The 27,742-nt window shown below is 43.7% G+C and overlaps 1 protein-coding gene across 1 annotated transcript in view; it reads left to right on the top strand.

The window, feature by feature from the left end:
* Positions 1 to 27,742, top strand: part of PDXDC1 (pyridoxal dependent decarboxylase domain containing 1) — a 50,079-nt gene that overhangs the window by 21,281 nt on the left and 1,056 nt on the right. Inside the window, exons 7-23 of the mRNA XM_060031785.1 lie at positions 975 to 1,043; positions 2,097 to 2,175; positions 5,054 to 5,138; positions 6,023 to 6,071; positions 6,224 to 6,325; positions 7,198 to 7,323; positions 11,583 to 11,633; positions 16,824 to 16,887; positions 18,610 to 18,698; positions 20,158 to 20,263; positions 21,727 to 21,898; positions 22,500 to 22,618; positions 22,888 to 23,009; positions 23,988 to 24,080; positions 24,169 to 24,265; positions 25,146 to 25,250; positions 25,768 to 25,994. Coding sequence (XP_059887768.1) covers positions 975 to 1,043; positions 2,097 to 2,175; positions 5,054 to 5,138; positions 6,023 to 6,071; positions 6,224 to 6,325; positions 7,198 to 7,323; positions 11,583 to 11,633; positions 16,824 to 16,887; positions 18,610 to 18,698; positions 20,158 to 20,263; positions 21,727 to 21,898; positions 22,500 to 22,618; positions 22,888 to 23,009; positions 23,988 to 24,080; positions 24,169 to 24,265; positions 25,146 to 25,250; positions 25,768 to 25,994 — 1,755 coding nt within the window. The remainder of the gene's footprint in view (positions 1 to 974; positions 1,044 to 2,096; positions 2,176 to 5,053; positions 5,139 to 6,022; positions 6,072 to 6,223; positions 6,326 to 7,197; positions 7,324 to 11,582; positions 11,634 to 16,823; positions 16,888 to 18,609; positions 18,699 to 20,157; positions 20,264 to 21,726; positions 21,899 to 22,499; positions 22,619 to 22,887; positions 23,010 to 23,987; positions 24,081 to 24,168; positions 24,266 to 25,145; positions 25,251 to 25,767; positions 25,995 to 27,742) is intronic.

Below are 27,742 nucleotides of genomic sequence, written 5' to 3'. Positions count from 1 at the left end.
AACCCATAGGATTGGAGGGGTTGGCTTTTGTAAGATGGAGGAGTCCAGGGAGATACATAGGGGAAACTCAGGGCTTAAGTTTATTCTGAGCTGTGGTCATTGGTGGCAAGAAATTATGTCCTCTTCTTGAGGGTGTACAAAATAAGGAGTTTTATAATATCTCTGTAGAAACATGAAACAAATTACTTATTGAGTACCTACTGTAGGCCAGGCTCTTATGGACCCAGAGCTGTCTTGGAACAGCAGTCCAATCTGCGAAAGATGTGTGAGAGTGTTCTGTTAAGTGGGAAAGGTAGGTGGCAGAATAGTCATGTTCATGTTTTAAAAAGTGTGTACATGCTTATATGCATATGTTTTTTATACCTAGAAAAATATATATATTTTTGCCTAGCAATTATCTGCTTATGGGGGGGGGATTTTCACTTTTAATTTCTGTAATTTTTTATTGTGTGTTTTACTTGGGTTTCACTTTCATAATTTAAAAGAAAAATTCTTTAAGGGGATAAAGTGTGAATAAAGTGCTTGTTAAATTTTTGGTCTTTAAATGCTTCCAAGTTTTAGTTATACAGAGCAATATGCTGCAAATGTTAAAAAAATTCCTAAAACATATACTCCTTAAGGATTTGGAAGCTAAAAATGAGGAATATAAAATTTATTCGACAATTACTGTCTCCATAACGCTGACTTCATTTCTCTCAAGAGATGTACATCTGCTAGTCCATATCTATTGCTTTTTAGGAATGGGTGGACCCATAAATAAGATATTGTACTTTGAATGCCTTTAGCCGGTGTTATTTACCACTTATCCTTGCAGGAAGGATTCTGAATTATCCCCCAAAATGCTCATATTGCGAGTTCCTAAGGAGAGAGAATATTTAAAAAGAATAATTGTGACTTAGAGCCACAATCTTTTGGGGACATAAGGGAATGGTGACAAAGATCTTTCTTGTAAAATTGCATGTTTCTTCTTGCAGCTTGGCTTGCCCTTCCCCTGCTTGTGTCGTGTACCCTGTAACACTATGTTTGGATCCCAGCATCAGATGGTGAGTTCTTTAGGTTTATAAAATAATAAAGAATTGTGTTTTGAAACCGTACCTTCCTTTAAACTGCAGTTCTGTTTGCTGGCCTCCAGATAATTATTAGCTTATTCATGGATTGCTTAGATCTTCCTATTGCATAATACATGCTGCCAGGTTTGAATGTCCAGGAAGATTGGCTGGCATAAAGGTGAGGAGCACCTGGCTCTTAAGGAATCTTGTAATCACTGTATCACCTGTTTTAAGTAGAAGCATGGAGTCCAGTTAAGCCTCAGAAATTCCTTCTAAAGCTCATTCTTTCAAATGGTTATCACTGTTGCCTGGATTTGTGAATGGGCAGATTTTGATTATTGTAATCCTTGGCATTGGATTCTGCTTATTTTTAGACATGCAAGTGATAAGCCTTTCCATACTGAAGTCAGAAGCAAAAGAGATAGGTTTTAGGGTTCTGCGTTTCTTTTTTTCTTTTTTCTTTTTTTTGCCATACGCGGGCCTCTCACTGTTGTGGCCTCTCCCATTGCGGAGCACAGGCTCCGGACGCTCAGGCTCAGCAGCCATGGCTCAGGGGCCCAGCCGCTCTGCGGCATGTGGGATCTTCCCGGACCGGGGCACGAACCCGTGTCCCCTGCATCGGCAGGTGGACTCCCAACAACTGTGCCACCAGGGAAGCCCTCTGCATTTCTTTTTCAAGGTAGTTAGATTTTCTGGTTCAGATACGTCAATGAGTAATATCAGAGATACATTTTTGGTTGTTTTTGGTGGGGGGGTGGGGGTTTGAGAGAACATTCTTTTTTATTGTAAATGTTTAAAACTAGAGAAATGTTGGTTCTGTATGTCCAGTTTCTAACTTGAATCTCATTTAACTGATTTTTCTAGTTAGTCTTCAAGGAAAACGATTTTATTTTCACAACTGTGATTGGAGAAAAAAGGAAAATGGTCAAGAAAAGAATTGCTCTGATAAATTTTGAGAGTCATCTTCTTTTAGAAGTTAGAATTTTTCAGTGTATACGCTTTTGTGCTGGTTGTCTCATGTTTTTGTGGTTTGTCTTTCAATCCCAGGACGTTGCCTTCCTGGAGAAACTGATTAAAGATGACATAGAACGAGGAAAACTGCCCCTGTTGCTTGTTGCAAATGCTGGTAGGTATCATGAACCTGAATCTTCCATTTTGGACATACAAGAAAGAGGCTAGATAGTTAGCCTAAAAGAGATCAAGTCTTAAGAATGTTTGTGTGCCACATGTTTAAGGAAGGTCGGTATCAGCACTGTGGTGAGAATTACAGTACTAAAGTTTTAGCTCATTAGATTCCCTTAATTGTTGGTTTGTTTTGGGAGTTCTTGTTTGTGTGTATATACTTTTTCATTTAGGTTGTGCTTCTCTATTCCTTCATATGCTTCCTTTCTAAATTGAATATTTTTTTTTTTTTTTTTTTGGCTGTGTTGGGTCTTTGTTGCTGCACGCAGGTTTTTCTCTAGTTGCAGCGAGCAGGGGCTATTCTTTGTTGCATGTGTGGGCTTCTCATTGTGGTGGCTTCTCTTGTTGCAGAGCACGGGCTCTAGGTGCACAGGCTTCAGTAGTTGTGGCATGTGGGCTCAGTAGTTTTGGCTCGCAGGCTCTAGAGCGCAGGCTCAGTAGTTGTGGCGCACGGGCTTAGTTGCTCCGTGGCATATGGGATCTTCCTGGCCCAGGGCTCAAACCCGTGTTCCCTGCATTGGCAGGTGGATTCTTAACCACTGTGCCACCAGGGAAGCCCTAAATTAAATTCTTAAATGTCACATTTAAATGTCCACCTTTGAGACAGCTGGTCAGCTACCACTTTCTGCTGTGCTCACCACATTGTATTCAGCATTGTACTTGAAGCTCTAGATAGTGGAGTAAGGCAAGAAAAATAATTAAATGACATACAGTTTGGAAAGGAAGAATAAACTGTCTTTATTTGCAGATGGCATGATTGTATAGGTAGAAAGTCCTAAGGAAACCACAAAGAACAGCCATTGGAACTAATAAGCAGATCTATCAAGCTTGCAATGAACAATTGAAATTTAAATGCCATTCATAATAGCATCAAGAAAAAAACCTTTATGGATAAATTTAACAAAATAAGGCAAGATGTGTACACTGAAAACTACAGAATGTTGCTGAGAGAAATTCAAGAAGACCCAAATAAATGGAACAATATGGCATGTGCATGGGTTGAAAGACGCAATATTATTAAGTCATATCTCCCCAAATTAATCTATAGATTCAACTCAATCCTTATCAAAATCTCAGCAGACTTCCCATTTCTTATAGAAATTGATGAGCTGATTTTAAAATTTATATGGACATAAAAGGATCTAAGAAGAGACAAAATAATTGTGAAAAAGAACAACACTGGAAGACTTACCCTATCTGACTTTTAGACTTACTGTACAGCTACAAATAAAAGAGTGTGAGATTGGGCTTCCCTGGTGGCGCAGTGGTTGAGAGTCTGCCTGCAGATTCAGGGGACACGGGTTCATGCCCCGGTCCGGGAAGATCCCACATGCCGCGGGGCAGCTGGGCCCGTGAGCCATGGCCGCTAAGCCTGCGCGTCCGGAGCCTGTGCTCCGCAACAGGAGAGGCCACAACAGTGAGAGGCCTGCGTACCGCAAAAAAAAAAAAAAAGAAAGAAACATAACCAGTCTACTATCAATCACTTAATAGATGGGAGAGGCTGCAGTTTACACGTGATTGAGTGGTTTACCAGTGTGACTACATTGTCACCAGAGTGCACGTCCCAGTGGTTAGCAAGCGGGCGTTGCCACAAAAGGAAGAGAGCCCGAATGTGGTCCAGTCACTTAAACACGGCACAATGCTTTATGTTTTGATGGCTCATGTGACACAACCCATGCGTTGGCCTTTGATCTTGTTTCAACTAAACTAAATGTGTCATTTTAGATTTTTTTTTAAAATTTGAGACAAATTTGGATGGGGGGAGGAGTGGAGTTGTCAGCCCTTTTCCTGGCATAACCCCTGCAAAAGAAGCACTTGTATTAGTTGTGTTTGTTGAAGAGCGTTAGAAATCTTGTTAGGTGGGTTCTGCTAACTGGAAATTTAGGACAGTTGGGAGAATGTGTGACTGTGCCTTTTACTAAAGGCTCTGTGAGGAGGATCTGCCCAGCAAAACCTGCAGTGTAAACAGATCACCTAGGGAATGGGTTAAAGTGTGTAGTATGTTTCAACTGACTTCAGAATGCTTTCTATACTAAAACAAAATACCTCTCGGGAATTCCCTGGTGGTCTAGTGGTTAGGATTCTGCGCGTTCACTGCCATGGCCTGGGTTCAATTCCTGGTCAGGGAACTGAGATCCTGCAAGCCGTGCAGTGCAGCAAAAAACAAAAAAGAAAACAAACAAAACAAACACAAAGGACCTCTCAAATTTGGTTAAAACAAACAAAACAAATTCATCTATGTATTTTTTTATAGAGAGCACACCTAAATAAAAATTACCCAGAAAGTGATAAAAAGTAAGTGTGGAAAAGGGATATCTTGGGCAAATGCTAACGAAACACAAGTACTGTAGCAAGGTTGCTGTGAGATAAAATAGACTTCATATTAATAATGATTCATGGCATCTACTCAGAGATATAACAGGTATGAATGCTTATGAATATAACTTTGAAATATATAAAGGAAAAGTTGATAGAATACAAGTATAAATTGACAAAACCACAATCTTGGTGGGAGACTTGAATATATTTCTCATGAAACATCAGATCAAGTAAATAGAAAATAAGTATATAGAGGATTTAAATAACACAGTTAACAAGTTTGATTTTATAGATACATATAGTGAACAATACACACTCTTCAAAACTTGAATAACCAGTTTGCAAAAGTTGATTTTAAGCCAGTCCACAAAGAAAATCTCAATAAAACAGAGCTACAGTGTTACTTCTCTCATAGGGAGATAATGTATATGGAAGCTTTTATCATGCTGCAAAGACTCAGAAAATATTTGTTTTAGTATCCTTTCTTGTGTGTTTTATCCTAGGAACTGCAGCAGTAGGGCACACAGATAAGATTGGGCGTTTGAAAGAGCTCTGTGAGCAGTACGGCATATGGCTCCACGTGAAAGGGTGAGTGGAGGGGAATTTGGCTGCATGGTGGGCTGGCAGAGTGCCCAGGAGGAGCTCACTTTGTCGTCACATGTATCACTAAAGGCTCTTTGGCTTGCAGATTACAAAATTACCCAAATTGGCTTAAGCAAGAAGTTTTATTGGCTCCCATAGCTAAGAAGACAAGTGTTAGGATTGGCCTTAGGCACCACATCAGCCAGGTCACTTGGCTGAAGTTCCTCCATGGTGGTGGCTCCGTCTGTAGACAGCCTTTCCTGTTCTGGTGCAGAGTTGCTGCAGCAACTCCATCCGCCTTTCCAGGTGTGTGCAGAGGGTCAGAAGTCCCAGCAGGAGTCTCATACTGAGCCAGTTGCTGTGGCGAGGGAAATGTAACACTCTTAATAGTTTAGGTGATTTGTGAAGCTGTGGTCTCATAGAGGAGATTGGGGTGGCTTCCCAGAAGGCCATTGGACTGCTGCTAAGAGAAGAGAGGGGAGAGGATGCAGGGCAGCCCAAGTAGTCCATTTCCAGGACATCATACACGTACACGGTGCGTTGCTTTTTAATTTGTCCCTCTGGGAAAGAATGATGACTGGGAAATAATACTGGTATCTACCAAAGATATAAAATAATATAAAATAAGACACCCATTACACTAAGTAAGTAGATGACACCCCCTGAAATACGTTTTGATTAAAATGCATTTTCCAGGTTTTCCTGAAAGTTGTATATGTACCACACTTTATGTTGCTGTTATAAAAGCTACCAACACAGCTGAAAGACATGTAAATGTCAGTGTGGAACAGCACAGCCCTTTTTAAAAAACTTTTTTTAATTTAAAATGTGTACTTAGTGAATAAGCAGCAGTAAATAATTAGTTCTTAGGTCTGTGTTTTTTCTTCCAGTGTGAATCTGGCAACATTGGCTCTAGGTTATGTCTCCTCATCAGTGCTGGTATGTTGTTGATTTACTAAATACTGTGTTTTTAAGAAGGAATTTAACATCACTTAATCCCTGATGGCTTTTCACAGTTTTTATGAATGGAGAAAGGTGTTGGGTTTAGTGTATCCTGATAGTGTAACAAGAAGTTGTTCTCTCTGTGGTAGGCTGCAACCAAATGTGACAGCATGACATTGACTCCAGGCCCATGGCTGGGTTTGCCAGCAGTTCCTGCTGTGACGCTTTATAAGCACGACGATCCTGCCTTGGTAAGCTTACTCTCACTGGGAGGGAGTGGGGAGTGGCTAATAATCATTGGGTCTGGGGGCAAAATACAGAAAAAGGAAAAAGTGAACACTTTCCTTAATGTTACCTCTGTGACTTTTTTTTTGAAAAAAATGTTTTTGACATAAATGAAACTATGCCATATATATTTTTCTATTTAGTCTCCCCATACTACCCCATGTGTATGAAAAACTTTTTATCACTGTGTAATATTACATCACTTGAGTACCACAGTTATTTAATCATTCTCCATTTGTGAACTTTTAGGCTGTTTTCAAATTTTTGTTACTAAAATAATGAGCATCATTCTGTGTTTCAAATTATTCCTTACACTGGGTTCCCAGAAGTGGAATTAATAATGAGTAAGAGTATTTTAAGGTTCTTGATCCACATTGTCTAAAAGGTTGTAACATGATATAGTTTTTAAAAGCATAGTGGTGGTTCTTGTTAGTGGATCAGTTAGTGAGAGGCATATGCAAAATAAGCTTTCATTGATTCTTCTTAAACAGTTAATACCTTGCTCCGGTGATAATGGCTAGGTGTTTGAGGATGCTCAGAACAGCCTTGGGAGGGGCCGCTTGAATGGCTAAGCGCTCCAGCTCTGGGATGAACCCATTTGGATTCTCATCTTGGCTTTGCCACATCTTAGCCGTGAACCCTTAGACAAAGCAAGGTCTCTGAGCTAAGTTGCCTAGAATACTTACCTCATGGAGTTGTTTGATGATCAAATGAATAATGCAAGCCAAGTGCCTGCATAGCATCTGACACAAACCAAGTGCATAGTAAATGGTAACTAGTTAGTTCTGCTATGTGATTTCATTGGCTTTGATTAATAAACCCATATTGGCTTTTTTAGACTTTAGTTGCCGGTCTTACATCAAATAAGCCAACAGACAAGCTCCGTGCTCTGCCACTGTGGTTGTCTTTACAATACTTGGGACTTGATGGGATTGTGGAGAGAATTAAGCATGCCTGTCAGCTGGTGAGTAGAAACCTGAAGTTCAAATGAGTCACAGATACTCCATGGCAAAAACAGAGACAGAAAAATGCTTCATTGATTTACCCTCCCCCCAATACCTTGTTGTCTGGATTTCCCATCTCATAAGCAAGCAGACTAATTTCCCTGTATATATAGGTTTCTTGTTCAAAGTTCTGGGAGAGACTGCTGGGGCTGTCCCAGCATTTGTGTCCATATGAAATCAGATTAAAATGAATGCCGGTGTCAGCATGGGGGAGAAAAGAAGTCCCAAGGTGACAGCGAAGGAGTGGAGAAGAATGCAGAAGCTGGGATAAATGTTCCACTTGACTGACCGACTCTTGAGGGTAAAGAAATATGATGGTTGAGGGGAGTAAGGCTGGCATGGGTATTTTTAACAGCCACCAGCTTGGGCTCCCAAATTGCAAGGCTCTAGGGACAATTTTAATTCTCTGTTTGAGGTGTTCTAATTGTGAAAAATATATAATTATGTTGTAGTTTAGAAAGCAAAAAAAAATGCCATATTTACACAGTTTGAGAGCTGAATCCTACCTAAGTCTAAAGCATGATGTCACCTTTCTGTACCTCCAATTCCTCACCTGTAGAATAGGGGTGATGATGTGATGGAAGATTGTTATGAGGACTTAGTTCATAAATGTAAAGCTCTTATAGCAGCACCTAGTCATATAGGAAGGTATGCAGATAGTTTTAAAAATAAATCTTTGTTTTAAATATGTTCTTGGAATTGACACTTCCTCATGTCATTTTTATATTTAAGAAAAATTAGTATTTTCATATTACTGTAGCAGGAGTCCTTTGGTTTATAATATTAGGATAGTTCATTTTAACATTAGTTTCTAATGAAATAGAAACATTCTAAATGAAGTAGTTTCATTTTTATATTAAGTAATATTAAGATTTATGTTCATTATGTTTACAGAAGCACCACATTTTTAAAAACATTTTCTCACTGGGCTGTTGGCTCACATCTTGAGGTTTGGTCCTTTGGAAGGAGAAGCCTTCATCGCCATGGTAACTAAGTCAGTTTGGGGAAGGTTTGGGCACTCCAGGGAGAGTTTTTCAATTCCCTTCAGTGTTTTTCAATTCCCTTCAGTGTTTTTCAATTCAATTCAATGGGGCGCAGGAAAATAATGATGACAATTAGCCACCAAACACTTGAGGTCCCTGCAGCTCTGGCATCTTCCTGCCAGCAAACGCTGTGGCGGATCTCAAACCCTCCTGAGCACTTGACTCTGCTGCTGATTCACTGCTGCTAAATGCACATGTGAAAACCGCATGGAGGTTTAGCAGGTGTGGTCGCCTGTGTCCAGTCCTGCCTTTGTAGTCCACACCAGGTCACATGTTTCCTGAAAGCAAAAATCAGTGTCCTTCTTTTCTTCCTCCTTCTCATCTTCGTCTTCGTGGGAAGCAGTTCTTGAGCATTTACTCAGTGCCAGGCGCTGCGCAGCACCGTGGATGCAGGCTCTCACTTGGTCCCTACAGCTTCCCCAGAATATAAGGTCCACTGATAACATATTAATTAGTTTTCATGAGGGGTTTTCCTGTGTCCAACACTCAAATAAACATCTGTTGAATTAATGACCCCCAGGCCATGCAGTATATGTTATTTTGTCCCCACATTAGTGATGAGAGAGCTGGGATTGAGATATTAACGATGATGACAGTCGTCATCACTTACGTAATGCATGCCACGTTCTAGACACCTAACGTATATCAACTTGTGGAGGATAGATACTGTCACCCCACTATGTAGTTGAGGGAACGGAAGCACAGAGAGGCTGAGAAACTTGTCCAAGGTCATAGCTAGTAAGTGGCAGATAAGTAATTTACCCACAGTCCCACAGGTGGTAAGGGGCAGAGCCAGGTTTTGAACCCAGATGTGGTTATTCCAGACCCTATGCTCCTGACCAACTCTTAACGGTGCTATGCACTCTCATTTACCTTTGCTCTTCCTCCCAATATCAATACTGTGCCTTGCACACATTTGCACTCGGTAGTTTGGTTTTGTTTTTTTTCTGTTTTTGTTTTTGTTTTTTAACATTTTCTTGGCCACGCCATGTGGTATGTGGAATCTTAGTTCCCGACCATGGATTGAACCCACACCCCTTGCATTGGAAGCACAGAGTCTTAACCACTGGACCACCAGGAAGCCCCTGGTTTTTTGTTTTTTGTTTTTGTTTTTGAGGTATAATTGACATATAACATTATATTCATTTCAGGAGTACATCATAATGATTTGATATTTGTATGCATTGTTAAAATATCACCGCAATACGTCTAGTTAACATCCATCACCACACATAGTTAACAAAAAATTTTCTTTTCTTGTGATAAAGACCTTTAAGATTTATTCTCTTAGCAACTTTCAAACATGCAATACAGTATTAAAGTTACTACAGGGGCTTCCCTGGTGGTGCAGTGGTTAAGAGTCCACCTGCTGATGCAGGGGACACGGGTTTGTGCCCCGGTCTGGGAGGATGCCACATGCCGTGGAGCGGCTGGGCCTGTGGGCCATGGCCGCTGGGCCTGCGCGTCCGGAGCCTGTGCTCCACAACGGGAGAGGCCACAGTGGTGAGAGGCCCGCGTACTGCCAAAAAAAAAAAAAAAAAAAAAAGTTACTACAGTATTGGGAATTCCCTGGTATTCCAGTGGTTAGGACTTTGTGCTTCTACTGCTGGGCCCTGGTTTCAGTCCCCAGTCGGGGAACTAAGATTCTGCAAGCAGCAAGTTGTGGCCAAAAAAAAAAAAGTTACTACAGTATTATTGACTATATTCCCCATGACTCATTTTTAATAACTGCTGTTTGTACCTTTTGATCCCTTTCACCCACCCACCGCCAGCCCCCGCCTCTAGCAACCACCAGTCTTCTCTGTAGCTATGAGCTTTGTTTTGTTTTGTTTTAGATTTCACATGTAAGTGAGATCATATGGTATTTGTCTTTGTCTGAATTATTTCACTTAGCATAATGCCCTTAAGGTCTACCCATGTTGTTGCAAATGACAAGATTTCATTCTTTTTTATGGCTGATTATTTTCCATTGTGTGTGTGTGTGTGTGTGTGTGTGTGTGTGTGTGTGTGTGTGTATCCCATCTCCTTTATCCATTCATCCTTTGATGGACACTTAAGTTGTTTCCGTATCTTGGTGATCATAAATAATGCTGCAGTGAACATATCTTGTTGAATTAGCATTTTCATGTTCTTCAGTTCAGATAACCCACGTGGACTTGCTGGATCATATGGTTGTTCTATTTTTAATTTTTTGCAGAAGCTCCATATGTTTTCCACAGTGGCTGCACCAATTTACATTCCAACCAACAGTTCACAAGCATTCCTTTTTCTCCACATTCTTGTGAACACTTGTCATTTCTTGTCTTTTTGATGACAGCCATTCTAACAGGTGTGAGGTGATATCTCATTGTACTTTTGATTTGCATTTCCCTGATGATTAGCGAAGTTGAGCATCTTTACGTGTGCCTGTTGTCCATCTCTATGTCTGGAAAAATGTCTATTCAGATCTTCTGACCATTTTTTAATTGGATTGTTTGGTTTTTTGCTGTTGAATTGTATGAGTTATTTGTATATTTTGGATATTAACCCCTTATCAAATAAATGATTTGCAAATATTTTCTCCCATTTCATAGGTTCCCTTTTCATTTTGTTGATTATTTCCTTTGCTGTGCAGAAGCTTTTTAGTCTGACATAGTCTGCTTGTTTAATTTTGCTTTTGTTGCCTTGCACTCAGTAGTTTTTGAATCAATGAATGACCTATATTGCTAATATGACAAATTCACATATGTCTCATTAGAAAAAGCTTTTCTGGAACCACTAAATGTAACTTTTAACTGAAATATTGGGGAATATTTGCAGATGTTTAAATGCAAAAATTGGCAGCTGAAATTAGAAATCATCAAGTTGCAGATGGCTTTATCTGCCTGAGATCCTTGTTTGCAGACCTGCAAAGACCCTCATAAAAACCGCTTCTGGGCTTCCCTTGTGGCGCAGTGGTTGAGAGTCCGCCTGCTGATGCAGGGGACATGGGTTCATGCCCTGGTCCGGGAAGATCCCACATGCCGCGGAGCGGCTAGGCCCATGAGCCATGGCCGCTGAGCCTGCGCATCCGGAGCCTGTGCTCCGCAACAGGAGAGGCCACAACAGTGAGAGGCCTGCGTACCGCAAAAAAAAAAAACCCACAAAAAACGCTTCTTAATATGAAATTACATAAGCTGTTTTTCTGTCATTTGCAGAGTCAGCGATTGCAAGAAAGTTTGAAGAAAGTGAACCACGTCAAAATCTTGGTATAGTATATAATTTGATCTGTTTTTTGAAGTAAATAACTCTTAATTTATTTAAGAGTTAGAATGATTTTCTCCAGATTTGATGCATGTCCATGGAATTGTGGCAGCTCCAGTAAAACCACACTCTTTGTACATCATGCATGTACTGATGACCTAATTCTGCGGTTAGCAGAAAGCCTAGAAATTTGCCCCATATACTGTTTGAACCCATACAGTGCTTTTCATATAATCCATTTGCAGTTTTTATTCTGTTAAAATTTAGCATTGCACAAAGATGTAATAAGCACCATTGATTTCACCTGCCCAAGGATTTTTAGAACACCCATTTTCCTGAAATGAAAAATCATTTTGTCTGTGAGTGCTTTGAGCTACTCTTTCTGAAACCCTTTGACCCCAGAGCTGGCATTTGCATGAAGGGGAATAAGGCAGAGAAAAGGGGGCGGCCCTGCTCCTCTTGCCCTGGTAATCTTCCTGAAAGGTACCACCATCTGTCAGAGATTGTGCCCTAAGGCTGGTAACTAGACAAGTAGATGAGGATTTAGGGGGTTTGATAACCAAGTATCAGTTCACGTTTGAATGTTTTCATCTTTTGCTTCATTGTATTTTAGGATTTCAGAAAATATGTAGATCAGATTCTAATTTAAACAGGGTCACTGGTGTTTCTTTGACAATTCTGCAGGATACAGTTAAGTTTAAAACGAATGTTTGAGTTTATTTGGGGTTCAGGTGAGTGCAGTTTATTTCCTCTTTAGTACACGGTTCGGTTTAAGTGCGTGAATGGGGGCTGCTCGCATTGCCTTCTGAGTAGGAGCTTGGAGCTACTCAGCTGACCTGAGGTGACTCAGGTCCTAGCCTGGAAGAGGACAGTGGCCCCTCCGGAGAAGCAGAGGGATGAATGTAAGTCAGGAGACTTGGGTTCCAATTTCAGCAGTACCACTGGGGCCCTGTGACACTGACTCATTCTGTTAACCTCCTAAGCCTGTGAGCTCAGCTGTCGGTGAAGGTATGTTGGTTGGACGCCCTTGACTGCAAACAGAGACCTAAATTATGGACTAGAATGAGTGTGCTGGTGGGGTGAAGGCAGTGCTGGGCCTGTGTACTTCCTGTCCCACCCTTGCTGAGCCCTCTGGAGCTCCTCTTCATGTCCTCTCCTTCCTCATTCTCCTCCAAGCAGGGAGGAGCTGATGATGCTAATTGATCTCCAGTTGGTTTAGAACATCTTTGTAAGGCCACATATGGCCCAGGCATAACCCTGCTCCCTCCCTCCCTCCAGTGGCTGCTTTACTCAGTAGGGGGCACAGTAACTGGCAAACACCATGAGGCATTGTGGCCTGTCGGTAATCCATCATCATTATCATCATCATCATCATCACAGATGCTGTTTCTGAAATGCTTGCTGTGTAGCATACGTGGTACTAAGTCCCTTACATGCCTATTTCATTTAACCCTCACAAGTCTCCTTTGTACATGCTGTTCCCTGTACCTGAAAACACTGTTCCCCCTAATTCTTCTCATTACTGATTTCTTATCCATCAGATCTTAGTTCAAATATCACCTCTTGAGAGAGGCCTTCCCTGAGCCCCGACCCTACCTAGAGTAACACCCACCACCTTCCATCACTCTCTGGGCTCTGGGTTTTTTCCTTCATTGAACTTATTACTACCTGAAATTGTGGTCTGTATTTGTTTGTTGTCTGTTTTTCCCCTGAAGAAGCCTTGTAAAGGCAAGGACTTTTGCCTGTTTTTTCATGGTTTTATGTCCTGTGCCAAGTATGATACTTGGCATACAGTAGGCACGCAAGTGTGAATAAATATATAGAATCTGTGAATTGGACGCAGTGTTTATTCCCTTTTTACTAGTGAGGAAACTAAGGCACAGATAGGTTGAGTGCGTGCCCAGGCTGCCCAGCGAGGCAGTGGTAGAGCTGGGATGCACGCTCAATGCCTGCGAACTTAGTCAGTGGACCATCCCTCTGAGGTCAGTTACAGGAGAATGAATTCCTCCTGCCTCAGGCTCGTTGTGAGGGGGTATATCAGATAATGCATGGGAAAGCAAAATGAAGACTGTCAGGCGCCGTAAGATAGAAGTAATTATTAAGTGTCTTTTGCTCCTCACCACGGTATTAGTCTAGTGCTTTCATAGGTACTGACTCCGGAATCCTCACAGTAAGTCTCTGGGGTAGAGTAGCGTTATCTCCATTTCTTCGGCTCAGATGAGTCGTGTGTCCAGAGTCCCAGAACTAGTATGTGGCAAAGCCAGGACTTGACCCCAGGTTATCACAGAAGAGCTTCTCTGCTGCTCAGCCACTCCCTTCTCCAGGCGTCCATGGCCGCCTTCCTTCCCACCTGGATGGCCCTTCAGGAGCCTCTCCCATCCCAGAAGCACAGGCCCACTGCCCCAGCTCACTGCCTCCAGCACCAAGGCCTTTTCCAGGGCCCGGGGTGGTGCTTGTGCCCCGCTTTATCAGTGCCCAATTCAGTCTCCTCTGCAGCTGCATTCTGATAAGGCTGTTGTTTCACAGGACTCTTATCCAGCACATGGAGTAGATTCTAAAGTCAGCATGTGAGGGGAAACTCTAATATTGTCACTCTTACACCTGAAAATCCCAGAGTGCCTCTGGGGGGCAGTTAACATGGTTTCGTGTTTACGTCTCTGCTGGCTTTTAAGATTTTCCTGGTCCTTAGTGTACTGCCACTTTCACCATGGTATATCTAAGTAAGGATTTTTTTTTTTTTAATCTTGCTTGGGACTTGTGCTAATTGAACCTGAGGATTCTTTTATTTAATCCTGTAAAATTCATTTTTTCAGCTATGACCTCTTTCCCTTTCTCTTCTGGAACACCAGTGAGCTGCATATTGAACCTTGTCATCCCACCTTCCATCAGTCTCTTGGATGCCTCCATCTCTTTGCTGCTTTCTGGTGTAGCCCTTCAGATCCTTCTTGGAGTTCAGTAATTTGCTCTGGAGCTGCATCTAATCTGCCGTTTAACCTATTCACTGCGTTTTAACTTTCAGTGACCTCTTTTTCATTTCAGGATATTCTCTTTAGTTCTTTTTCAAGTTATTCTGTTTTTTAAGCATCTTTAAAAAAAAAAAAAAAGATTTCTGGTCCTTCGTTTCTGTTTAAACGCAGTGATCGACGTCTGTTCTGATGGTTGTTTCAGTGTCTCGGTCCTTGGGGCCACAAATTGTCCTCTCAGCTGTGTCTGCTGACTCTTGCTCCCTGTGTGTGTTGTAATTTTTCTGTTATGAGCTAGATTTTTTTTTCTTTGACTGGCCTAGGTCCATGTATTTATGTTGGTTTCACACCTTTAGGAGTCTTACACTACAGAGGACATCCCACCCAGGTGCAGAGCACGCCTGACATTTTGATTTCTCGTGAGAGAATTTTTTCTCTCTCTACAGAGCATCAGGCAGAGTTAAGCTTTCTTACTGATCAGTGGGTGGAGTTTTTCTCTCTTTTCATGAAGAGTGTTTTTCAAGGGTCCTGGCTTTATGTAAACTCAGCACTATCCCTCACATGGGTTTCAAACCCATGACCTTAGACATTAAAGCGAAGTTCCAGGCCCCATCCGTGCTCCCCTCCCCCCAGCCCCTGCAGCTCAGCTTATACTATTCTTTCTGTTTTCTCTTCTTTCTGGATTCACCTTTTTTTGTGAGCCTAGCAATGGTTTGAACTTCTTTTGGTTATTGGTGACATTTAATCAAGCATTTCAGGTATTTAGAATTGATGACTTAAGTATTAGCTTGGTCTACCATGTTGCTGGAACCAGAATTCTATGTATATAACCCTGTACAGGATTTCTTGTGCAGGCTGACATTTGAGACCACTGAGCTCAAAGAAATAAGAAACAAAAGACTATAAAGTCTTGGCACTCAAGTCATTCTGCCTTATCCTGAGAATAGGGGAATGGGTGTAGAATTTTGTCACTTTGTTCCTCTTTACTTATTGGGCTTACTCCGTTCTATATAAATATTAAACCCCTCTAACTTTAAAGGTATTAATAGATTTATTTGTTTATGTGAAAGTTAAAGGAGATAGTACCTATGAAAGCACAGGAATTGGCTCAATAAATAATTGGCAGATTTGAATGTACCTCTTGCTTGATCTGAATCACATCTACTGTCCCTTTGAAAAGCTTAGTAGAGAAGATCTTGCACCAGCTACTTCCTGTCTCTCCGGTTAGCACATCCTGTTGTGGGCCTACGAGTGAGCCATCACTGGCAGAGCCTTGGGAAATGGTTTCAAGACGAGAATTGTAGTACTGGAATTGTTAAATGCTTAGAGATCCTCTCTCCCTTCTCCCGCCTCCCCCCACTTCAAATACCGCAGTCTGTCAAGGGCATTGCCGCTCCCTTTGTGTGCTGACCCCACGGGAAAGCTGACGGCTCACTGTACATTCGTTCAGTGGAGAACATGGACCTAGTGCTGTGCAATCTTAATGCAGTGGACGTCTTCAGCTGTTATGAAATCTGTTAGTGAAGATAGTTGTCTGATGCCTGTCCCGAGTATAAGTACCGCTTCAATGATTTAGAAAAATGTAGCTTCAGTTCTAGACTGTGGTTATCCACATTGCCAGCAGGACTTGCATCCTGCCCAGAGAGTTTTACAGGGTGAGTAGAAAAAGCTCCAGTCAGTCCTGCTTGAGGTGGCGTCACTTCTGGATTCTTGAAAGCTCGGACGCTCGACAGTGATTCTAGTGCCACTTTTTCCTTGCCTTTTTTTATCTTTCACGTTAGACCCATGTTTATCCATAATTATTAAAATTTCCTCCCACTTTTCATTTTCAAGGTATCAGTGTCAGATGTTATAATTCAGCCATGTATTCTCGGGACTGGCTTATAATTATGTCTTAAGAATTTTACTAAACCATTGATTTTTGTTTCTCTAGCAAATGAAATTAACCTTTGAACTTTTTTATGTGGTTTTTTGTTGGTGGTGGTGGTGGTGGGGTGTGTGTGTGTGTGTGCGTGCGTGTGTTTTTTGGCTTGCAGGAAGTTAGTTCCCCGACCAGGGGTTGAACCCAGGCCCAGGCAGTGGAAGCACCGAGTCCTAACCACTGGACCACTAGGGATTCCCTTTATGTGTTTAAGTGCCAATGTCTGTAGCCTATTTTCCAAGCTCACTGATTGACTTTGTAGGTGTTTGAAATTTACTGTTACTTGGTAATAATCAGATTCCATCTTTTAGGTGGAGGATGAGCTCAGTTCGCCAGTGGTGGTGTTCAGATTTTTCCAGGAGTTACCAGGCTCAGGTAGGTGCTTTTAAAAAGGGGGTTATTTTTCTCTCTGTGTTTAAGGGCTTTGAATTTTAAACCACTTCAAGTTAACTAAATAATCCAAAATATTTTGATTGCTAGAATCTTATCATCATTTCAAAAAAAAAACTGAATAATGTTCACAAGAACTCCAGACCTATTTGCCTTAGCATTTTCCTGACAGTTTCCTATGATTAAACCAGTGTTTTCCAAACACCAGTCCCTGGACTAGTGCTGGAATGAATGAGAGAGAGTCCCTTGAAAATAGAGCTGGGGGCCCTCCTTCCTGAGCATTTTGACTCAGTAAGCTGGATCTAGGAATCTCTATCTTTAAAGAATGTCCCAAGTGCCCCCTACCCAGTCCAGGGCTCTGTTATCTTTCACCTGACAGCCACGGTCCCCTCTCACCTGACCTCTCACTTCCATACATTCCACACGCTCCATTCCGGGCCGCTCTCCACATCCTGCCACCTCCCTGCCCAGAAGCCTGCGTACCTTCCGTTCCAGATGGAAGGCCTGCGGGTCCTAGCCCTCACCTTCCCCTCCGACTTCCTCTTCCTGCTCACTGTTCTTCAGTCAGACTGGTCTTCTCTGAGTCTCTAGAACACTCCACCGTCTCCTAGAGCAGGACCTCTGCACTGCTGTCCCCCTCGCTCTCGCTCTTCTGGCTCCTTCTCACCATTCAGGTCCCTGCAGCGTCCACCTCCTCATGGAGGTCCTCCCTGCCTGTCCTGTCCAAGGTGACTCCCTCACATTATATCAGAGCTCCCGCCTTCTTTCAAGGCCCTAACAACAGTGTATGGTGATTTCATTTCATTTCCTTATGCTACTTCTTCAATAGAAGGTAAGCACCACCCTGACAAAAACCTTGTCTGCCTCATATCATAACCCCGTGCCCAGCACAGTGCCTGGCACAAGCAGGCACCTCAACCGTTTAACAAAAGGAAGCCAGTTGTGTTTTGAGGCCTGGTGTGCTGCTGGGTCTCTGACTTCCCTGCACGGTGCTCAGTGCTGGTAGACTGGTTGGTAACTTATAATTTTATGCTTTGATTTTCCCTCAGAATTCCTTGAAAGAAAAACTTTTTAAATGAAATTAAGAATTCTATTTGTGAGAATATATTCAAATGTATTTTTCATGAGAAAAAAAGTGAAAGCTTTAAACTCTCTGTAACATATATATTTTTTTAAAATTTTAATTGTGGTTAAAAAAACATAAATTTACCACCTTAACCATTTTAAAGTGTACAGTTCAGTAGTGTTAAATATATTCACATCATTGGACAACAGCTCTCCAGAATTTTTTCGTCTTGCAAAACTGAAACTTCATACCCATTAAACACTAACTCCCATTCCCCCTTCCCCCCAGCCCCTGGCACCCACCATTCTACTCTCTGTCTCTCTGAATTAGACAGCTTTACTTCATGTAAGTGGAATCATACAGTGCTTGTCTTTTTGTGGCTGGCGTATTTCATTTAGCATGACACCTTCAGGGTACATTGTGTTGAGCATGTGACAGACTTCCCTTACTTCTTGCGGCTGTGTGTACTCCGTTGTATGTATGTGCCATTTTGTTCATTCGTGGTGAGATACACATTTGATTTCCGGTTGAGACATTTCTCTCAGGTTAACGTTGGGAGCTAAGTGAAACGGGGTTGGAGGGGTGTTGTGTAGTTAGCTGTGTTTCTGGGAGGCGAATCCCCTCTCTGTGTTGTGTGTCAGATCCAGGACTTAATGCCATCCCAGCGCCCAACATGGCCCCGTCAGCAGTCAGCCAGGAGAGGCACTCCTGCGACTCACTGAACCGCTGGGTAAGATCAGCTGTCACGTGCCCTTTATTCTGCGTCCTGGATGGTTGGGATAATACATGGTCCTGTCTGGGAAATCAGAAACCCACAGGGGGAGCCTCTTGTGAAGGCGCGGGGCTTCGTCCTGGGCTTCTTAAGCAGACCACAGCCCCACGTGCTGCACGACTTCCAGCAGGTCCTGTCAACATTGTTCCCGCCGGTTCCTCACGGGACTGTTTCCCTGCTGCTGTGTAAGGCTGAACAACAACATGCAAGACGTGGCCTGCGGTGCAGCCACTTTGGAGCTCTGGTGATACCAGAAGCACATGAGCCAGACCCTTGCACGCCTCTGGCAGTCTGGCGACATGGATCAAGAGCATTATGCTTTGGCTTCTTTTTGACACTGAAATCATACCTCCTGGATTTGAGTATAAAGAATATTCTAAACGATGTAAAGATGTTCACTAGAGCAGTACCAATCCTAGCAAAACACTGGAGAAGCCCTCAGTGGTTAGGACTCCGCGCTTCCACTGCAGGGGCCGAGGGTTAGATCCGTGGTCGGGGAACTAAGGTCCTACAAGCTGCACGGCTCAGCCTAAAAAGACACAAAACAAAACAAAAAACATTGGACATGCCTAACCTAGGGGTTTTGGTGAATAAATTATGGTACATCCACACAGTGACATTCAGAACAGCCAGTATAAACCACATAGCTGCATGTTTACGGCAGAGGGGAAATGGTCATTGTAAATTATGTGAAAAAATGCAGATTACACAGCATGTAGAATGTCATGTTTTATGACAACAGAAGACACACATACATACACACACACACACACACATACACACCCAGAAGATCCGGGGGTGGGGGATGGTTATACCACATGTCAACAGTGTGTGTCTCTCAGTGGTGTATTGTGGGTAAATTTTCTTTTTTTTACTTTACGTGTATTGCCTAGATCTTTCTATAGTGAACTTATATTTTTGAGTAAGAAAAAAGGTAAAATTTACGGTTTTTAAAAACAAGGTGGTGGGCTTCCCTGGTGGCGCAGTGGTTGAGAATCTGCCTGCCAATGCAGGGGACATGGGTTCGAGCCCTGGTCTGGGAAGATCCCACATGCCGCGGAGCAACTAGGCCCGTGAGCCACAACTACTGAGCCTGCGCCTCTGGAGCCTGTGCTCCGCAACAAGAGAGGCCGCGACAGTGAGAGGCCCGCACACTGCGATGATGAGTGGCCCCCGCTTGCCGCAACTAGAGAAAGCCCTCGCACAGAAACGAAGACCCAACACAGCCAAAAATTAATTAATTAATTAAAAAAAAGGAAAAAAAACAAGGTACCATAAGTATTCAAAGAAAATCAAAGGTGAAAGGAAACTAGCCTCCAGTAGCCTCTTGGGTCTGGGCTGAGCAGACGAGGGCAGGTCCAGAGACACTGGATTCCCTCCTTGCGGGAGTGTGTTCATTCTGCCCCTTTCCCTGCAGCTGGGAGAACAGCTGAAGCAGCTGGTGCCCGCGAGTGGCCTCACGGTCATGGATCTGGAGGTGGAGGGCACGTGCGTGCGGTTCAGCCCCCTGACTACCGCGGCAGGTAACCAGTCTTCGTGGGTCGCCGTCGCTGTTCTGGGAGCACCAGTGCTGTGTCTGTCGAAGTCCAGGCTGTGATATTCTCTTCTCTCCCTGGAGAGGCTTTTCCTTTTCCTTTGGGCTGAGTTTAGGTAGATTAACCTTCCGGGGTAACTTCTCAGAGAGACCTCTGAAGTCAATTGAATTCCTGTGTTTTGATGTCCTGTGACCCTCTGTTCAGTGGTTCTCAGCCCAGACTGACTTTAGAATCCCTGTGGAGCTCTGAAAACTCCCAGCGCCTCGGCCCCACCTGCAGAGATTCTGGTTGACTGACTGGGTTTACTTGGAGTGGAGCCTGGGCACAATAGGCCAGTGAAGGTCGAGAACCACTGTTGTAGACATTTTAGAGAACTATAGAGCTGAAAGCACGTGGACTTTTGTGACAAAGTCCTGGGGATTCTTGTCCCCTCCTCGGCCATTTCATACCTGTAGGACCTGGAGCAAGTTTCTTATCTCCAGACCTGTTCCCCACCACCTCATAGTGGTGACGTGAAGATTAAACTGTGAGATCATGAATATGAAATAGCTTGGATGGTGGTTGGCGTATTTTATAGTAGGCACTTAAAAATAAGCTGAAAAGAGATGCCTTAAAAATCTGATTGTGCTTTTTTCTGAGACGATTTAAACATTTTCAGAAAATGTTTGATGGTGTTTCATGAGGTGTTTTCAACATTTTTGGAAAGATATTTTCTCAAAAACATCAAAGTGGTGAAGTGCAGGCAACTGTCCTGCACAGAAAAGCCATCGTGAAGATAGCCAGTGGCCTCCAGACCTTCCAGGAGTCTCTGCTCCTGCTATGCAGGGGGCCTAGCCCCAGAGGTTTAGCCTCTGAAACTGGAAAAGCTAGCTGTGGCTACCTCAGGCCACCTATGTTGAGGCTTAGATCATATAAGCATTGGAATCAGCAGAAGTGAGGGTGCAGTGATGTTGCCAAGACTCTTGCATCCCTGAACCCGGAGACCTCTCAGGCTCTGACCTTCAGAAGCCATCATCACCCTGCCCTTCTGCCCCCCACCCTTGCTCCCTGAAACCCCTCTCTTTCTCTCCATGTGAACATAGAGCGAGAACTGTGTGGACGCCTCCTTGTTTCTAACCTGTGCTATGATGTTTATAACCTGACTTAAGCAGTCTTTCTGTGAGAAGAATCTGATTTCTATGGTAGGATTTCATTGTGTATTAAATCGGATAGGCTAATTCTTCGGTGTAAGGAAAAAATGTGTCTACACCTGGGCAGCCAGCTATATGATTTTTTAACACGATTCTTCCATATCTGGGTTTAGTGGGGTTTTTTCTTTTTTTAAACTCCTCAGCTCAGCTAATGTGCTATACCTAGAGCTGCTGACTTTCTGACAGTAGAAGTGGGAGCACTGCCCCCTCATTTTTAGCCATTCCTTAAGCGTTTGCCTAACATTCTGTGCACGTGTTCAGTTTTAGGAACTCGGGGAGAGGATGTGGATCAGCTCGTAGCCTGCATCCAGAGCCAGCTGCCAGTCCTGACCTGTACACTGCAGCTGCGAGAGGAGTTCAAGCAGGAGGTGATGGGAACAGCAGGTCTCTTATACGTTGATGACCCTAACTGGCCTGGAATAGGGGTTGTCAGGTACGGTGTAAAGACCGTGGGTGGGTCATTTTGTGAACCAGATTAGAAATCTAAGATGACTGCGTGGAGTGACAGTGTTCATGTCTGATGAAAGTTCATCTAGATGTGCTGGGCATTTACAAGAGCACAGCGGGCAGGCGGCCCAGCGCTCACTGAGTGAAATAGGAGTTGCTGTGTTCTTTCTGTGCCAGCTTGAAAGTTACTAGGAGAACTACGTTGGGTGCACCACTGACGTGCGTACGGAGAACTACAGCCCACTAAGGAGAAGCCAGTTCCCTGTTCCTCTGGTTCAGTGTGTGTCCCTCCTGTGGCCCCTTCGTCCCCTCTCTGGATCAGGGAAGCCTCCTGTTCCTCTTACAAGTGATGGGACTTCCCAGCCTTGCCCCTCCTTCTACATTTCATGCCCCTGGAGACTTGGGCTTCCCTTGGGACTTTCTGGAAAGGTTTGATCTTGAGACCCTCTGAGTGGCTCCTTTGCCCTTTGTCTCATTCCACATCCTTGGTAACTTCCAGTAGCTTCTATTCCACCTGTTATCCTGTGTCTGAAGAGACACTTGATCTTGTAGATTGCTGAAGTACTGTTATGTGATATCGTTTATAGGTATGAACACGCTAATGATGATAAGAGCAGTTTGAAATCGGATCCAGAAGGGGAAAAAATCCATGCTGGACTCCTGAAAAAGTTAAATGAACTGGAATCTGACCTTACATTTAAAATGGGTAATTACTCCTTCTAAAGTCAACTTTGAACTTTGAAAGCTGTTTTCTAACTGGTTTGAAGGGAAATGGTCTCTCTTAGCTATTTAGATCTTCCCAGGGTGATAGAGCCCTCCACCCCTTCTGCAGCCTCTCTGGGTCCCATCTCCTCATTAGATCCACGTCCTCACCCCCTCGGGGAGGCTCTCCTGTGCCTGGTTGCGCTGCTGTACAGGGAGTGGCCCGTGTCTGAGGACTTGGGAACCAAGTCAGTCTGTTGTTTCTGCCCGCAGGCCCTGAGTATAAAAGCATGAAGAGCTGTATTTACATTGGCATGGCAAGTGACGACATAGATGTTTCTGAACTAGTGGAGACCATTGCAGTCACAGCCCGAGAAATCGAGGAAAACTCCAGGGTCTGTAAGACTAATCAGTGTCTCATTCCTTTTCTGGGTTTTCCCTGGGCAATTAGCTGGAGTCACAAAGGAAGAAGCTACCCTTAGCAGTGTCTGTTCATTCGTTCTTTCCCCAAGTTTTTAAAGGCTTCCTGTGAGCCAGGCATTGTGCAGGCATCAGGGATGCCGGTGATGTGATGCGGTCACTGCCTTCAGTGAACTCACAAGCCAGAGTGGGGAAGAGACGCATGTGAGCAACTGAGGTAGTAAATGCTGTGGACAGAAGTTAGGGGAGGCTATGCATTCAGGAAGTTGTGTCCACCTCTGCCCGACAAGGCCAGGGAAGAGTTCCTGATTGGAGCTGGTCCTGAGGCTGGATGGGATGGTGCTTCTGATGACAGAACTTTCCGCCAGGAATAGACCTGCTTCTCTTGGCCAGTTGGCACGGAGGACCAGGCTTGTCAGACTTACAGGACACTCTCCACACCAGATATGCGAGTCACTAGAAATTACTCAAAAGGAGAGAAAAGGGACCAAAGCAAGACTGGTCTGAGAGGAGGCAGAAACCTGTGTCATGTGATTCACTTTTGGTAGTAGGGGTGCGGAAGAGAAGGGAGTTTGAAATGAAGCCTAGGAGCCAACTTTTTTCATTCTTGGGTGGACTTCTTGAAGTTTCTTCCAAACCCGCCTATATTACTTCTGCCTCTGTCTCCATGAATGTTGAGAGTCATGTCTGTTTTCTATTGATATGACATTCAGATCACAGGGACAGTTATTGCTGTTCCCTGGCAAATGAGGCTGGTCACCAAGGTACGTCTGCCTAGGCCTCCTTTAACATTTTGACCTCTTCTATTTGACATTCTGTTTTATTTTTACACTGACATTTTAAAGTGCCATTTACTAATATACTTTTGAAAAATGTCCCCAGCGCTATGTTAATAGTTCTAGGCCTTCAGCAAGAAGCTTAGACAAATAATGCCTTTCTTGGTCTTAACACAGCTTCTGGAAAACATGACAGAAGTGGTTCGGAAAGGAATTCAGGAAGCTCAGGTTCAACTGCAGAAGGCAAATGAGGAGCGACTTCTGGAAGAGGTGAGGCTCCAGGGTGGGCTCCCCAGCTGGCCTCAGGCTGGGCACCAGCCTCCACAGGATGGCTTTGAGCAACGGTTATGTTTTGCAGGGGGTGTTACGGCAAATCCCCGTGGTAGGATCCGTGCTGAATTGGTTTTCTCCAGTACAGGCTTCACAAAAGGGAAGAACTTTTAACCTAACGGCAGGTAGGACTCTCTTTCATCTGGAGAGTTTTGCCAGATGATGCCCTGGGATCCCACACTCGTGCTGAGGGTCCTTGTCTGTGTCCCAGGCTTTACACCAAGCACTGGGCCGGGACTCTTGTGAGAGGAGGCGAGATTTGTCTGCCCCTGGGACTCTGTCATCTTCCCTCTCCTGCCCCGACAGCTGAAATAGTACGAAAGCAGGTGCCTGTTGCCCACAGCAGACTCCTCTTGACCTCAACAAGAACGCGTTCACTCAGCTGTTCAGTCCTCCAGACAGTGTGTCTTGGACGTTTTGGTTCAGTGTTCACATTCTGTGCAGTCCTCATTAGTGTTTTGCCCCAGCAGAGAGCTGCTTTTGCCAGGGGCAAGTGAAAGATTATAGTCTGTAGTGCTGAGCCATTTTATTTCAAACCAGGCAACTAGCAAGTATTACCAGTTGCTGGGATTTGGGAAAGATATTGAGCTGCAGGCCCCTCCTTTCCTGTTCTACCAGTGGAATAATTCCCTGAACCTGGGGCCCCTTCCCCAGGAAATGATGACTACACTGTCATATGACAGCAAGGGATAATCTGACACTGAACCCGCCAAACCTTTAGCAAAGAGGCATCCATTCCTTGTTGCTAAAGGACACTTCCCATTGGGGCCTGGCTCCTCAGGCACACTTGGGCCACACTGCTGTCTGGTTGTTTTCACATGTACACAGGACACATGGGGAGACGAGGCTGAAACACCCCAGCAGGGCCGGGACTCACACGTGGGCACAGCTGCGAGATGGCTTTGTCGCTTCCCGGCACATGTCAGGAGACCCGGGGCCTCCCCCAGGGCGCCTGCGCCAGGACCTCCCCCCACACACACCTCCCCACCCCCCTCTTTTCTGCAGGCTCCCTGGAGTCCACAGAACACACATACGTGTACAAAGTACAAGGCTCGGGAGTAACACCGCCTCAGACCCCCTCAGGCGCTCGCACTAAACAGAGACTTCCAGGTACGTCACGTCTCCATGTTTGAGTTCGTTAACACTGAAGAAAACTGGTTGTATTTCCCCTGGTAAAACAGACCTTTGCATCATGTAACGCCTAACCGTTTGGTATTACCTGCATTCCTCTGTTTTCTTGATTCTTCAACCCAAAGTCCTATTTCTCATCATTTAAGGACAGCTGTCACTGTCCCTTTAGCTTTTTCAAAGCCTTGGGGAAATACCTGGGTAGCACTCCCCGGGGGAAGTCAGGGTCTGGATAGCTGTCACGCTTAACCTGGTGTTCACTCCCCTGAGCTTTTCCTGACTGAGGTTCCCTCAAAGTCCTCGGCACTGGGGGCGTGTTAATGTCATATCAGCTCTCATTTCTCACCTCATCACTTAAATGCTTCAGAGCCAGTGATCCCAGGGGTTTCTGCCGAAGCAGCTGTGATTAAATAAAGCAATCACTTAGAGCACAGACAGCTTCCGTTGCAGGGGTGTCCTTTTCCAAGCGTTCAGTGCCGTTCATTGATCTTCCTTCTAGGCCAGAAGCCTTTTAAAAGGTCCCTAAGAGGTTCAGATGCTGTGAGCGAGACCAGCTCAGTCAGTCACATCGAGGACTTAGAGAAGATCGAGCACCTGTCGGGTGGGCAAGATGCCTCGGAAGCTAACAGCCCTGAGCGGCACCCAGGGGTGCCCACCCCTCCAGAAGCCGAGCAGACGGGGGCCCTCCAGGACAGGGCCCAGCGCCTGGAAGATGACTGCCCACAGGTAGAGGAGCCAGAGAGCTTAAGATAAAATTCAGTGTTTGCTTGGAGACTGTACTGAATATTGTTTCAGGGAAGATGAAGTTATTCTGAAAATGTGAACTGTGCCACATGCTAGTATGAGAGAAATTACTGTTATTTGTGCTTAACTGGGATTTTTGCACAAAAATGTGCCTGAAAGCCAGGCTTCTGGGAGGGCAATTGACTTGTGTAATTTTGTGGGTATGTATTGATAGAACAACCAACAACTACTGTTTCTGTCTACCCAACTGTAGTAATACCTTTTTCCCCCCAGTTACCATAAACACTTTTTATTCACAGAGAAAACTTAGAATTTCAAGTGCCTGCCACTTGAAACACTTGCTCTCATCTTTCTAAACACACGTGTGAGAAGTTACTAGGTTGCACGTAATAACCCTTCGGTAAGACAGCTTTCTTTAGAACTCTCTGGGTTCTCTGTTGTCCTGCTGCAGAGGAGACAGACAGCATTCTTTGCCATCTGTTTTGCTTGGTGTTTAGTTTGATCAGGTTGCAGTATACAACTGGATTGCGTTTGGCTTGAAGGAGAGTGGGTTTCAATGGGATTGTAAATAAGAGTGTCAGAAGCCCTCTCCTGCCACCCCCGATTGCTGCTTCCCCGGAGACGTCAGGAAGGACCGTGTCCGCTCAAGCTGTGGCAGGGTCGTCAAGCAAGTTAGACTGGACAGTGCTTCTGTCTGACTTAGCTCTGCCACAAATCCATTTCTCCCTTTATATACTATTTGTAAACAAATTAAAGGACTCATCTATTAAGGGTAACTGTAAAGACTCTTCTTGACCATATTATATATATATATATATATGTGTATATTTTTAAATACTGATAAAGCTTTTAAATTGGCACACAAGTACAGACTACTTATTTCTATGTTTAATATCTGAAAACTCAATAGATGCTACTCTTAAAAGCCTCGTATTAATATGCTGTATAGCACCTCGTTGCGCTGAAATTCTAAATTAAGTACACCTTTGACCCATTCTCATGGGAGCTTCTGTAGCTTCTGTTCCACTAGCAGCTCAGCCTTTTGGGCCCAACTCAAACAAGAACCAGAAATGTAATCTTTCTCAGGCTGATCACGCCAGACTACTGCTGAAATAATTGGAAGTAACCCTTGATTACTGCCTGTTTCTACTTCTCCAAAAGTACTGCATCACTTCGTTTATCATAGGTAAGGGCCTCTGTGCCTTTTAGTCCAGTGAAGTCAAGCTACGGGAGACCTTAAGATGGTGGGGATTCACGTTGGGTTTGTGGACTGTAGGTACTGAAAGCCTTAGTTATACCACATTAAGCCTGTAATTACACTCTGATCTGATGTGATTTCTGACATTTGGCACTTGTCAAAATGCAATTTTCCTTTTTTTTTTTTTGGTGCAAATGATTAAACAAAGTCTTCCCTGTTTATTTGGTGCAATGAAGTATAGCAGATAAAATGGGGGAAGGGGAAATTATCACCTTTAACAAGATAAATTTTTAAATGTTTTTATATATATTTGAAATTGTTAAATTGGTTTTGCTGAAACAGAATTTCACCCTTGAGATACTATTTGAATGTTGGTTTCAATAAAGGTTCTTGAAATTGTTACCACTGAGTTCACTTCATAAATCTTAGCATTAATTGGGCATGGTAACTTCCTTTTGGATAACAATTTCAGAAAAATAAAGGTTTCTAAAAATATAACATCAGTTTTGGATTTGATGCTTCTAAAATATTT

The sequence above is a fragment of the Delphinus delphis genome, chromosome 15 (assembly GCF_949987515.2).
Source record: "Delphinus delphis chromosome 15, mDelDel1.2, whole genome shotgun sequence".
Taxonomy (NCBI): Eukaryota; Metazoa; Chordata; class Mammalia; order Artiodactyla; family Delphinidae; genus Delphinus; species Delphinus delphis.
Note: the sequence above shows the minus strand (reverse complement) of the source record. Positions and strands in the feature narration are given on the sequence as shown.